The sequence below is a fragment of the Lampris incognitus genome, chromosome 2, assembly GCF_029633865.1.
Source record: "Lampris incognitus isolate fLamInc1 chromosome 2, fLamInc1.hap2, whole genome shotgun sequence".
NCBI lineage: Eukaryota > Metazoa > Chordata > Actinopteri > Lampriformes > Lampridae > Lampris > Lampris incognitus.
The window spans coordinates 43,602,284-43,615,999 of NC_079212.1; the positions used below are offsets into that span (position 1 = coordinate 43,602,284).

General features: G+C 46.7%; 1 protein-coding gene across 1 annotated transcript in view; it reads left to right on the forward strand.

Annotated features, from left to right (window-relative positions):
- The window catches only part of prex1 (phosphatidylinositol-3,4,5-trisphosphate-dependent Rac exchange factor 1), a 147,214-nt gene that overhangs the window by 70,273 nt on the left and 63,225 nt on the right, over positions 1 to 13,716 (forward strand). The window contains exons 7-10 of the mRNA XM_056273226.1: positions 4,993 to 5,126; positions 5,439 to 5,554; positions 8,480 to 8,629; positions 12,215 to 12,362. Coding sequence (XP_056129201.1) covers positions 4,993 to 5,126; positions 5,439 to 5,554; positions 8,480 to 8,629; positions 12,215 to 12,362 — 548 coding nt within the window. The remainder of the gene's footprint in view (positions 1 to 4,992; positions 5,127 to 5,438; positions 5,555 to 8,479; positions 8,630 to 12,214; positions 12,363 to 13,716) is intronic.

A 13,716-nucleotide genomic window follows, 5' to 3' on the forward strand; every position in this document is an offset into this window, starting at 1 on the left:
CTTCTTGTGTGTGATAGAGTAAGCATGTATGTGAAACATTATTTTGATATATAATTTCTATAAAACAAATAAAAATAGTCGTGTTAAATTGGGATTTGTGAGGTGAGCATGCGGGGGGGGGGGGGGTTCCTGCGGTGCCAGAAAATTATGCTTTAGAAATAGTATAGAGGCTTATAGTATATATAAATATTATATCAATCCTTTAACTATCTGTCTTACAAGCCAACATTTGTAACATTATGAATATATACAAGAACCGAAAATGTTCAGTATATTTTAACATGTTATTTTTATCATTCTTATCACGGTGTAAGATAGTCATATCGTCTTAGTTTATCAGATTCCAGACAGCTGATGTGAAGGCCACCTCTGATGACCAATGCTTACACTGGATAGGCTGAAAAGTAATTGATGATGATAATGACCATGTTGCTGGCTAATGAAGACAATTCATATCCCAGCCAAACCTCGATAACAGTTAAAGATCATCTTGTTTAATTAGGATATCTGGTCAAGTTTTACTCAAATTGGAAAGACGTGTACAGACAGGTCTCCGTTGTGTTTGTGCCCTTCACAGTTTGCACAATGGGCAGCATTGCCAGATGGGAAATGGTAAACCATTGGACCGGATTTTAAAAGTTATAGTGTTTATATGACAGAGTCATACAAAGCCAAACGAAGAGAAATCATAGATGTACTTGTGTGATTTTCCCAAGATAGTGTTTCTTTAAAGGAAGACAAGGAGACTTGGTGGTGGAATGGGGAAGCACAGCAAGGTATACAGAGGAAGAGGTTGGCGAAAAAGAAGTGGGATAGTCTGAGAGATGAAGAAAGTAGACAGGAGTACAAGGAGATGCGGCGTAAAGTGAAGAGAGAGGTGGTGAAGGCAAAGGAAAATATGTATGGTGAGTAGTATTAGAGGTTAGACACTAAGGAAGGAGAAGAGGACTTGTACCGATTGGCTAGACAGAGGGAGCGAGCTGGGAAGGATGTGCAGCAGGTTAAGGTGATGAAGGATAGAGATGGAAATGTGTTGACAAGTGAGGAGAGTGTGTTGAGAAGGTGGAAGGAATACTTTGAGGGGCTGATGAAAGAAGAAAATGTGAGAGAGAGAGAAGGTTGGATGATGTGGGGATAGTGAATCAGGAAGTGCAATGGATTAGCAAGGAGGAAGTGAGGGCAGCTATGAAGAGGATAAAGAGTGGAAAGGCGGGTGGTTCAGATGCCATACCTGTGGAGGCATGGAGATGTTTAGGAGAAGTGGCAGTGGCGTTTTTAACTAGATTGTTTAACACAATCTTGGAAAGTGAGAGGATGCCTGAACAGTGGAGAAGAAGCATACTGGTGCCGATTTTCAAGAACAAGGGTGATGTGCAGAACTGTAGCAACTACAGTGGTATAAAGTTGATCAGCGACAGCATGAAGATATGGGAAAGAGGAATAGAAGCTAGGTTAAGAGGTGAAGTGATGATTAGCGAGCAGCAGTATGGTTTCATGCCACGAAAGAGCACCACAGATGCGGTGTTTGCTTTGAGAGTGTTGATGGAGAAGTATAGAAAAGGTCAGAAAGAGTTGCATTGTGTCTTTGGGGATTTAGAGAAAGCATATGACAGGGTGCCGAGAGAGGAGGTGTGGTATTGTATGAGGAAGTCGGGAGTGTCAGAGAAGTATGTAGGAACGGTGCAGGATATGTATGAGGGAAGTGTGACAGTGGTGAGGTGTGCGGTTGGAATGACAGATGGGTTCAAGGTGGAGGTGGGATTACATAGAGGATTGGCTCTGAGCCCTTTCTTATTTTCAATGATGATGGACAGGTTGACGGAGAGTCTCTGTGGACTATGATGTTTGCCAGTGACATTGTGATCTGTAGTGAGAGTAGGGTGCAGGTTGAGGAAAGCTTGGAAAGGTGGAGGTATGCACTGGAGAGAAAAGGAATGAAAGTCAGTAGGAGCAAGACGGAATACCTATGCGTGAATGAGAGGGAGGACAGCGGAATGCTGAGGATGCAAGGAGTAGAGGTGAGGAAGGTGGATGAGTTTAATTACTGGGGTCAACTGTTCAAAGTAACGGGGAGTGCAGAAGAGAGGCCAAGAAGAGAGTGCCGGCAGGGTGGAGTGGGTGAAGAAGAGTGTTAGTAGTGATTTGCGACAGAAGGGTACCAGCAAGGGTTAAAGGGAAGGTTTACAAGATGGTTGTGAGACCATCTATGTTGTATGGTTTGGAGATGGGGGCACTGATGAAAAGACAGGAGGTGGAGCTGGAGGTGACAGAGTTGAAGATGCTAAGATTTTCGTTGGGAGTGACGAAGAAGGACAGGATTAGGAAGGAGCATATGAGAGGGACAGCTCAGTTTGGACGGTTCGGAGACAAAGCAGGAGAGGTGAGATTGAGATGGTTTGGACATGTGTGGAGGAGAGATGCTGGGTATATTGGGAGAAGGATGGTGAATATGGAGCTCCCAGGGAAAAGGAAAAGAAGAAGGCCAAAGAAGAGGTTTATGGATGTGATGAGGGAGGACATGCAGGTGGCTGGCATGACAGAGGAAGATGCAGAGGACAGGAAGAGATGGAAATGGATGTAGTAGTAGTAGTGTGTTTCTTCAAAATACCAACTTTAAGATAAGTGTGACGCTTCCTGTCTAGTCTGTGAAGAAGGGGATAAGCATCTGGTTCACTGTAGAAACAGGGAACCACCTGGCCTTCTGAAGACTAATGTGTCAAAATGAGTGAGACTTACACCGATGACTGTGTACCAAAAACCATATTTATGGAAAATGTTTTGTGAATTTTAATAGCAGTCGACCAACAGATAGATGACTGTTCGCTCCGACGCATCAAGCATTCCAGTGACTGCTTGGAAAGATGAGACATGTTTTAAAAATGACCCTTAAATATGGATCGACCATCCGACTTCATAATCCCAAATCCTGATTATTATACTTTTAGGCAGTTTTGACACACAATTTTTGATCGTACTAATATGATCGGTATCATTAGTCTGTCAACACTAGTGGTCGGTGACAAGGTAAAGAAACTCTCTGGTGTTATAATGCCACGTCACTTATAGCATGAATAAGCGGATAGAATATACTTTTTTTTTATAGCTAGGTATTTCTTTCTAATAGTTAATGTGTCATAGCTGTTTTTTAAATATAAGGTCAAGTGAAAAAATAATGTCTACATGAAGTAGTGGGACCTGATGTGCCAGCGTGCAGCTCCATCTCATGATGTTTGGAAACCTTGTTGGCTGCCTGCGGCTAGATTTAACTTCTAATAATATGAAAAAGGGCGGCACAGCGGCGCAGTAGTTAGCGCGGTTGCCTCACAGCAGGAAGGTCCTGGGTTTGAACCCTGGGGTAGTTCAACCTTGGGGGCTCGTCTGGGGTCATCCTCTGTGTGGAGTTTGCATGTTCTCCCCGCGTCTGCGTGGGTTTCCTCCATGTGCTCCAGTTTCCTCCCACAGTCCAAAGACATGTAGGTCAGGTGCATCGGCCATACTAAATTGTCCCTAGGTGTGAGTGTGTCGGCCCTGTGATGGCCTGGCAGCTTGTCCAGGGTTTCTCCTCGCCTGCCTCCTAATGACTGCTGGGATAGGCTCCAGCATCCCGCGACCCCTGTTGGGATAAGCGGCTTGGGATAATGGATGGATGGATGGATAATATGTGTAAGATCTCATTCATTATCAGCCTTAACGGTGTGTTTCCCATGTGAGCGTGCATATACTCATGCATGTATTCGTATTCCAGCATGTGACTCTATCTCTGAGAGCTCGTAATCGCCTCTCTGTGGATGGAGAAGATGAATGGCTAAAATCTTGAAGATTTTTGTACTGAAAAGGGCCTAAATAACACGGTTAATTGGTCCGGCAGTTCAGTCATGCTGTGAAAAGGGTAATTGCCTGCAGTGTTTCGCCAGTTCACCTCTGATACTGTCCAGGCTGTCTGCAACCTTTTCAACAGTAGTATTATGAGAGATTGAATGAAAGCCAATGTTATGGAAGAAGTACTACCTGATTTAGGGTGGACATCATCGCTCAGAAATACTGCATGAGTTGAATGAAACGATTTTGTGGGTGTACACTATGATGTCTCACTAGTTTGTATACTGTATGTAGATCAAAATGGACTGCACCCCCCCCTTTTTTTTCTCTCCAATTGTGTCCGGCTAATTACCCCACTCTTCCCGAGCCGTCCCAGTCGCTGCTCCAACCCCTCTGCCGATCCGGGGAGGGCTGCAGACTACCACATGCCTCCTCCGATACATGTGGAGTCGCCAGCTGCTTCTTTTCACCTGACAGTGAGGAGTTTCGCCAGGGGGATGTACCGTGTGGGAGGATCACACTATTCCCCCAGTTTCCCCTCCCCCCCAAACATGCGCCCCAACCGACCAGAGGAGGTGCTAGTGCGGCAACCAGGACACATACCCAGATCCAGCTTCCCACCCGCAGACACGGCCGATTGTGTCTGTAGGGACACCTGACCGAGCTGGTGGTAACACGGGGATTCGATCCGTCGATCCCTGTGTTGGTAGGCAACGGAATAGACCGCTACACTACCAGGATGCCCTAAATGGACTGCATTATATATAGCACTTGTCTAGCTGCAAGCTACTCAAAACCCTTTACTATTAATTAATGTCACACATGCATGCACACATGCAGCATGCATGCACGTGTACACAAAGTGTAGCTATTGATGTTTCATCCAACCTTAATTAAGACTGTGATGAGCACTGTCAGAGGTTGTGTGCTGTGCTCAAGAAAATACACTTTGTGTGCAGTGTGTGGCTATAAAGGCACGATTTAATGATGAATTATTCCTTTCATGATGATTAAAAACTTCACCAGTTCTCTTTAAAAAAGGAATTTCGGATGATGAGTCTAGACCGAGTCGCATGATTCTTTAATTACCCACTTGAGGAAATTGGGTCTCAGTAATTTCCATCTTTTGTTTCATTTCATTTGTGGTTTTTTTTCTACCTTCCTTTCCCTTAGGGTACTAACCTGACAGACATCTGCACAGAGCTGCTCCTTCACGGAAACCTCCTGAAGATTTCGGCCGGCAACATCCAGGAGCGGGTCTTCTTTCTGTTCGACAACCTCCTCGTCTACTGCAAGAGAAAGTCCAGGTGTGAAACGGAGTGAACACGGCCTCGTGTGTCAGGGCGCGGGGAGAAACGCCATGCAGAAAGGGTTATTTAATGAGTCTGTAAACGTTCCCCTTCATTGACGGGAACTAGACCTGGAAAGTTGGAGCTAATGTGAGGTCATTAGTATGCAAACAAAACAAGTAGACCTGCACATGCCTTCACTCCCCCCCCCACCTCTACCCATATGAATGTGTTGTGTGTTAAAGAGGTCTTTCTCTCGCAATGGCATTTGGCAACAACAGATATTTTCCCTGCAAAGTGAGACCGACGGTCTTGTGTCTCATTTCCTAGGGTCTCTGGAAAGAAGTCTGTCAAGAGGACCAAGTCGATCAACGGTCCTCTCTATGTCTTCAGGGGCCGGATCAACACGGAGGTGATGGAGGTGGAAAACGTGGAAGACGGAACAGGTCGGCATGTGTGAGGCAGGCAACAGTGGCGCTGCTTTTTCGATCTCTTGTCCATTCATCCGTTTTCTGTTTGAACATTCACTCGCTCAGCCTCTTCTCATTTATCAATGGGCTGATTTGTCCCCTGGCTTCCTCAGCATCATGATGATGCCTGACATGATGATGCCTGACATACGGCAGAGGATTATGCTACGATATTCCCATCAGAATCAGCTAGCATATCAGAAACTCTTTAAATGGCCTCTGTTGCTTCCGTTGTTGAAATGTGAGCGAAGGAAATCTGTCACTTGTTTACAGTTTGGGCGGAGTAACTCGCTCTCGTTTATGGTTTCACAGAGGATGTAGCGTGTAACCTCCTCCGCCACCTTTCAGCAGATACCTTGGCTTTCGGTCAGGATGTTGTTACAAATGTTAACAGTCGGCGTGCTCCGATTCGTTTGATAAACACTCGCTCTGGGCTCAGATAAGGTGCCGAAGCTGAAGTTTCCCACCTCTTTAACCAGATATAATGCGCCCCCATTACTCGGCTCATTTTTCTGCTGTGGTTTTTTTTTTTTTTTTTTTTTGCGAGGCACCATGCGAGGGTTGATTTGTGTTGGCTTCAGAATTAGAAACACATTTTTCTTCCTCTTTGAAAAACATCTTAGTTTTTTTTCTTCTGCATTGGCGAGATGGCTTGCAAAGCTCTTGTGCCTTTTCTTATCTGCCTGGTGCTAGTTAGCTCGCACATTTTAACTGCCGGGGAGGAAGCCACGCACAAAACCGCTGCTAGATTCTGAGAAATTAGATGTCCAATATTCTCAGTATGTTAAGGTGTGCACTATTGGTGAAAGATGCTGATGGTGAGGTTTCTATAATAATACATATGTGGAGAAACATGGTGGTGGTTAGGGTCATCAGCTGAACACTTTGACAGAATTATTTGGTATGGACCTCAGCAGTAAGCAAGTGTTTATAAATTATGCCCAACATTTATTTATTTTATTTTGTCCACCTTTTCCCCCCCAGTTGTACTTGGCCAATTACCCCACTCTTCCGAGCCGTCCCGGTCACCGCTCCACCCCCTCTGCCGATCCGGGGAGGGCTGCAGACTACCACATGCCCCCTCCGATACATGTGGTGTCGCCAGCCGCTTCTTTTCACCCGACAGTGAGGAGTTTCGCCAGGGGGGCGTAGCACGTCGGAGGATCACGCTATTCCCCCCAGTTCCCCCTCACCTCAGAACAGGTGCCCCGGCTGACCAGAGGAGGCGCCAGAGCAGCAACCAGGACACACACCCACATCCGGCTCCCCACAAGCGGGCATGGAAAAATCTTAAAATTTTAACACTCTGGGGCGTCCGGGTAGTGTAGCAGTCTATTCCATTGCCTACCAACACAGGGCTCTTCAGTTCGAGTCCCCGTGTTAGCTCTGGCTAGGTCGGGCGTCTATACAGACAGAATTGGCTGTGCCTGCAGGAGGGAAGCCGGATGTACGTATGTGTCCTGGTCGCTGTACAAGCGCCTCCTCTGGTCAGTCGGGGCGCCTGTTCAGGGGGGAGGGGAAACTGGGGGGTGGGATAGCGTGATCCTCCCACGCGCTACGTCCCCCTGGTGAAACTCCTCACTGTCAGGTGAAAAGAAGTGGCTGGTGACTCCACATGTATCGGAGGAGGCATGTGGAAGTCTGCAGCCCTCCCCGGATCAGCAGAGGGGTCGGAGCGGCGACCGAGACGGCTCGGAACAGTGGGGTAATTGGCCAAGTACAACTGGGGAGAAAAATGGGGGGGGGGTTTAACTCTCAAAGAGACATAGTGAGTCAGAACTTATATATACCATGTTCCTACTGATAGTCATTTATTTCAAATTGAGTCAAAACTGGTGCACCTCTCCAACCGCCCCTCCTCCACACCTTCTGCCATATGCTTCAACCATCGCTACTATACACCTCACCTTGCCCAGCCTCAGCGTGCACCTACAGATGGGTTTACCAGAATATCCCCCTCTTACATCTGCAGACCGGATCCCAAGCCGGGAGTATTCGCTTACCCATCCCCGCAAACCGCAGCAGCGCTCTGTGCTCCCAGAGGACGGCTCCCTGTGGGACCTGACGTATCACATCTATTTATGACTTTCCAGCACAAGACTAATGTACTCCATCACCCAGGGCCATTCATTATTCAGGAGACTTTCACCTGGAGCCAAGCAGATGACAAAATTAGAATGGGGAGCAGGGAGGAGGAGGAGTTGGTTGTTGTTGTTATTGGTGGTGTTTTTTTGTTGTTTTTTCTGTTGAGTCAGTTGAAAGGTGGTCATTTTACTGCTTTCAAGGTGCCCTGTCTTTACCATCTTAATTAGCTTGTAAATCCGTGACTGATTAACTGCACAGGGATTTCTCCATTTTCAATTAATAAGGCTTCTTATAAGGCCCGATTTAAATTCTTTTAATGATTTTCCGAGTCACGGTTAAGCTCGGCGTCCGTAAGACGTGTGTGGGTTTTTTTTTTTTACTACAATTATCTTTAATCTTCGCTTGTCTGGATTGGTCCCGCTGAGGTAATCTCTTAAACGGAGACTTGGCCAAGAGGGCCACATTCTCACCCACCCACACACACACACACAAAAATAAATAAATAAACAAACAAATAAATAACAGAGAAAAAAATTCATAACAACGAGTCAATGTAAGAAAAAGTTTGTAAAACAAGGCATGGAAATAGGAGGAACATATCCTTACATTTCTTCATTCCAACTGTCCCACATGGAGGCCGGGGTGGGGGGTGTTGGGGCAGGGGGGGGGTGCAGAGAATCTGGTGTACATTTGCAGGCATGTCAGCAGCATTAAAACCACATTGGAGAAGGTTTACTTAGGTGTAAAAAATGTTTAAAAAAAAAAGTGCAGTCCGGGGCGGCGGTTTTGATTGTGCTCACTTTGTTTGCCTGGCAGCGGACTACCACAGCAACAACTACACAGTGACTAACGGCTGGAAGATCCACAACACGGCGAAAAACAAATGGTTTGTCTGCATGGCCAAGAACACCGAGGACAAGCAGAAGTGGCTGGATGCCATCCTGAGGGAGAGGGAGCAGAGAGAGAGTGAGTGGTCATGTTCCCTATGTTCTTCTGTTCCACACGGAGAATTAAATGTGACGCTTTCACATCTGATGGCCGTTACCGCCGTCGGTTTTGTGACTGACGTAGCACCTCCACTTGTGTCGTAACATAAAATGGAAGCAGGAGCGTTAATGTTGTCGATGTTTGGGCAAAATGTCTCCATCTGAAGTGAAAGACGGAGGCAGGGCGTCCGCGTAGCGTAGCGGTCTAGTCCGTCGCCTACCAACATGGGGATCGCCGGTTCGAATCCCCGTGTTACCTCCGGCTTGGTCTGGCGTCCCTACAGACACAATTGGCCGTGACTGCGGGTGGGAAGCCGGCAGTGGGTATGTGTTCTGGTTGCTGCACTAGCGCCTCCTCTGGTCGGTCGGGGCGCCTGTTTGGAGGGGGACTGGAGGGAATAGCGTGATCCTCCCACGCACTATGTCCCCCTGGTGAAACTCCTCACTGTCAGGTGAAAAGAAGTGGCTGTTGACTCCACATGTATTGGAGGAGGCATGTGGTAGTCTGCAGCCCTCCCCGTATCGGCAGAGGGGGTAGAGCAGCAACCAAGATGGCTTGGAAGAGTGGGGTAATTGGCCACGTACAATTGGGGAGAAAAAAGGGGTAACCCCCCCCCCCAAAAAAAAGAAAAAGAAAGATGGAGGCTTTATCAGCTGTCTCATATTGGTAACAGCAGTGTTTATTATCTACTGGTTTGTGACTGTTGGCGCTCTAACCTTCTTTGTTGATGACTAAATGCTGGAAAACCAGAGCGTTTCATTGCAAACCAATACACAATACACGTGCTGCTGCAGAATTGTTTTGTTTAAGTCAGAGACGCCAGGTTCCATCCAGAATGCTGCGGGACTTCCTAAGGTTTCTAAGGCTACTCAAAGCCCCGCGTGGGAAGCGTGTGTTTAATCAAACAGCTCATTCACAAACAACACAAAGTGCTAAAAACGGCATGTTCGATCCTGGCCCGAGCTTAAAATAGTGCTGCTGCAGCTCGCCAAAGACAGATGGGCTTGAAAGTAAGGATGACAACATTACTGAGACCAATAAAGGTTGTTTTGTCTCTGATTTAGCTCTGAATATGCCCGTAGATCTCGCTAGGGTGTTTTTTTTAATGGATTTCTATATTCCAGAGGTTTATTTTCTTCATTCTTACATCAGACCTACATTTTTTATTGGAAACGGAGACGCTTGTGAGCGGTGTATGTTTTGACAGGACTTAGTTAAAGATGAAATAACTTGTGAAGACTACCATTTTGTTCCAAATCTGCAATGTAAACTGATATTGTTGTCGCTACTTAAGTTGCTTCCCCTCCATGTTTTGACTTCCTGTGACTTAAAATGTGCACCCACCTGTTCAGCACAGCCATATGTCTTTGTTATTGCACGCGCATTAAAGGGTGTTAATGAAGATTGAAAGGCTTTAACTTCATTTGATGCAAGAGACGGCATGGGGGTGGGCGGTATGGTGGGAGCGGCACGGTGGCCCCCAGTGGTTAGCGCTGTTGCCTCACAGCAAGAAGGTCCTGGGTTCGAACCTCGAGGCCGTCCCCGGAACTGGAGTTGGTCCCCAGGTGCTGCACGGCAGCTGCCCACTACTCCTATACAATAGGATGAGTTAAATGCAGAGAATAAATTTCATTTGTATGTATTTACAAAATGACTAATAGAATATTTTATTGTATTCTGAGAGACAGTGTGTCGCCTGATAGCATTGATGCCTAAAACAGATTCCGCCCGAGCTACTTGCACATGACTCGGCTTAAAAATGACAGAAGCCCCAAAAAATCAACTACACCAGTGTTTTAGCTGAGCAAGACCGTCCCCTTGAATATTTCAAAAGGTGCAAATTAGACTTTGTAATTTGGACCAGACTTAAGTAAGCGGTCACCGCAAAGTTCAAGGACGTCAGCACCTGATCTAGTAGTGAAAGCAAAGGGTTACAGTATACGAAGGGGTATGAGGGAGTGCGCCCTGGATGGAGGTGTTTAGTTACGACCCGGCGGAAATTGACCTGGGGCTAACAGATGCCAGATCAGTCACAGTGCCCCAGCAGCCCCTCCCTTCCCCAATCTTTGCCCATTTATTACCATTACGGTCTAACGTCTACTCTCAACAGTCTACTTTCTCTGGACTCCTGTTGCTCCCACCTGCACAGCTACGTAATAAGGCTGTGCAACAATACATCACAGTGACAATTTTCTCCATTATCCCCCCTCATGCGTTGTGACATTCTCTTTCCCTGACACACCTTGTTAAATGTGACCTTTTCTAAATAGTGCTTCAGTCGGTAATTTAGCCCTCCACAAAGCCCCCAAGCGGCTTTCTTTGTTCAAGTGATACCAGCTGGAGGTGCCCGGCCTTTTATCTTATCGAGTTTAAGGAAAATGAGCGCGTTAGACAATGTGTTAGTATATTAGCTTGCACCAACAATAGTGGGAAATTAAGATCAGTTCTTGACCATCTCAAGCAGCTGGACCAAAAGTTGTGGGGCCCTCTGCACTAGACAGGCTTTGTCTGTAGCTCAACGACACTCATTGTTCGAGTCCACTCCAGCTGCTGTCAAATGTAATTTTACCCCACCTCCATCAGAGGCTGCCAGTGCCGAGCTCCGTCGTAATGGGGCCGGCATTGTTTAGAGTCCCACGCTGGAGTACTACGGCCTCTCCCAACGCCTCATGGGGAAATTTAGTGGAGAGAGCAGTCTCTGAAGCTCAGTCGTCCGGCAAGTTTCAGTGCAGCAGAGTAGAGCCGATTTGAGTCAAAGAGCTTCAGAGTGCAGATCCAAAGTTGTCGAGGCCCCGGGACGGAGTTAAGCGGCTCAGATAGAAGGGATTTACCAGGGTAGTGGGCCGAACAATGGAGCTCCAAAAGTTTCTGCCTTACAGTACAGAAGTGATAGTCAACAACTGCCGCACTGCACTGACAAACAAACAGAAAAGTGACTTGTCTGGGGCAGTTTAGCATCTGGAATTGGTTCACGAAGGCTGCGGCAGATTCAGGCTGCTGAGCCCCGTACCTGCCCTCTGTCTGCACCGTACTTAAAAACATGACCAAACCATCCAGACAAAGCTGTTTTCTTGTCTCCTTAAGGCCGCATTAACAGCCCCGCCATTCTGCTTTTATACAGCGCATATGGGTTTCTGAACTTAGCAAATGGAACCGTATGTCCTGTTCTGGCTGGACCGGCTGGGTTTTTTGAATGTGAAGCACCTCATAAACCTGACTTCTAACTCACTCAACTCACAAACTGACATTTAATCTCGTATTTCGTCACTCCGTCTGTGTAGATTCGGAGGGTATAAACGCTGTTGGAAGATGTTAACTATGACGCTAAGACTAACTAAGATGTCTGTGACACGGTGTGCCCTTGTTCTTTTCGAAGACGTTTCCCTTTCTAGACCTGGAATGACCTTGCTTTCAAAAATGATCAGTGTTATATTTATGCACTCGCTGTTTCCTCTTTGCCGTGTAGTCGTATCGCTGTTCACAATTTAGCTCGAGCTGTTGGCCAGCAGCTGCAGAGTCGGCACGTACTCTTGGATCCAATTTGTTTGTATCTGTTCCTTTTAGGTCTCAAACTGGGGATGGAACGGGACGCATATGTGATGATTGCGGAGAAGGGGGAGAAGCTCTACCATATGATGATGACTAAGAGCCGGCACCTGATCAAGGACCGACGCCGAAAGCTCAGCATTGTTCCTAAGTGCTTCATGGGAAAGTGAGTTTTTTTGGACCCCTCGATCTGTCGTTAAATGTACCAAGAATGTGACAACAGTGTTGTGCAATGGATTTCTCTGCAGATAAGTGCATCCTGAAAAATAAATCACGTAAGATTAGCAGGCACTCAAAAGAGTTTGTTTCCGACCTCCCCAAATCCTGGCACATGGCCTAATCTGATTCCACACCACATCCTCCTGTCCATAATGATGCAACTGTAATCACCTCTGTCAGACTGCCTAATGGACTAAAGAGCCCTGACGTACACACTTGTATCACCCAGCAGACACTTCCTGAGTCAGCTAGGCTTCCCCTTTACACTTCTACTTTGAGCATGGACACTTCTTTTTAGGGGAAATGGAAAATAAGCTTACCCCAGCCATGATGGTAGCTCCAAAGAGAGACCAGGGAGCAAGCGTCTTGTCCCCGAAACCCAAAATGCATCCTTTTACGTAGTTGCACAAATAATTGAATGCATTTCCCATGTAGAATGGCGGATGGGAAAACTGTGCCAGACGACAACAGCGTTTTATGTGACTCACCCATCATCCATGTTAAATCTGATCAAATCACCCTCTGCCAAGAAGTGGCCTTAATGAGATGCTTAAATATGTAATAGCTTTTCTGGGAGATGAGCTCCATCTCCATGGCGTCAAAGGCGGCGTTTGTCTGGTTGTTTTCCACTCCTTGCCTAAAGCACCTACCACGATAATAATGCCTTCCAGGAACTGCACTCTGCTGATGTGTGTGTGTGTGTGTGTGTGTGTGTGTGTGTGTGTGTGTGTGTGTGTGTGTGTGTGTGTGTGTGTGTGTGTGTGTGTGTGTGTGTGTGTGACAAACTGTATGTTTGCATGCGTATCTGCTGCACAGTCTATGCATCAGACCAGGACAGTTGTCTTTGTTACCACAAGGGACTGGATCATCAGTCTTATTTTCACTTTGTACCTTGTCCCACCTCCATCACCACCTCTTTAGTCCTCCGCTGCTTTCATCCCTTCACTGCCTTTCATTTCATGATGATGAGAGCAGCCTGCATTCACTCTGCGTCCTGTCATTCGTAATAAACTGCAGACGTTGTTTTAGACTTTCAGCAGCCGTTAGGAGCTTTCTAAAGCGATGACATGAAATGGAGATGCTGGGCGCCCTCGTCAAACATGTCTGCTAAACCGCCACTGGTGAAGACTTGTGTTCTCTCTGACGTCCCCCTTATATTTCCTTATTTGATGCTAATGGTCTGTCCCCCCCACCCCCGGCCATGTTGGTGGATTGCATCGTCACTGGAATGTAAATGTTGCCGATGTATACATGTTTGTATTTCAGTGCAAGTTGGAAGAATAAGATCCACCTCTGTGTTT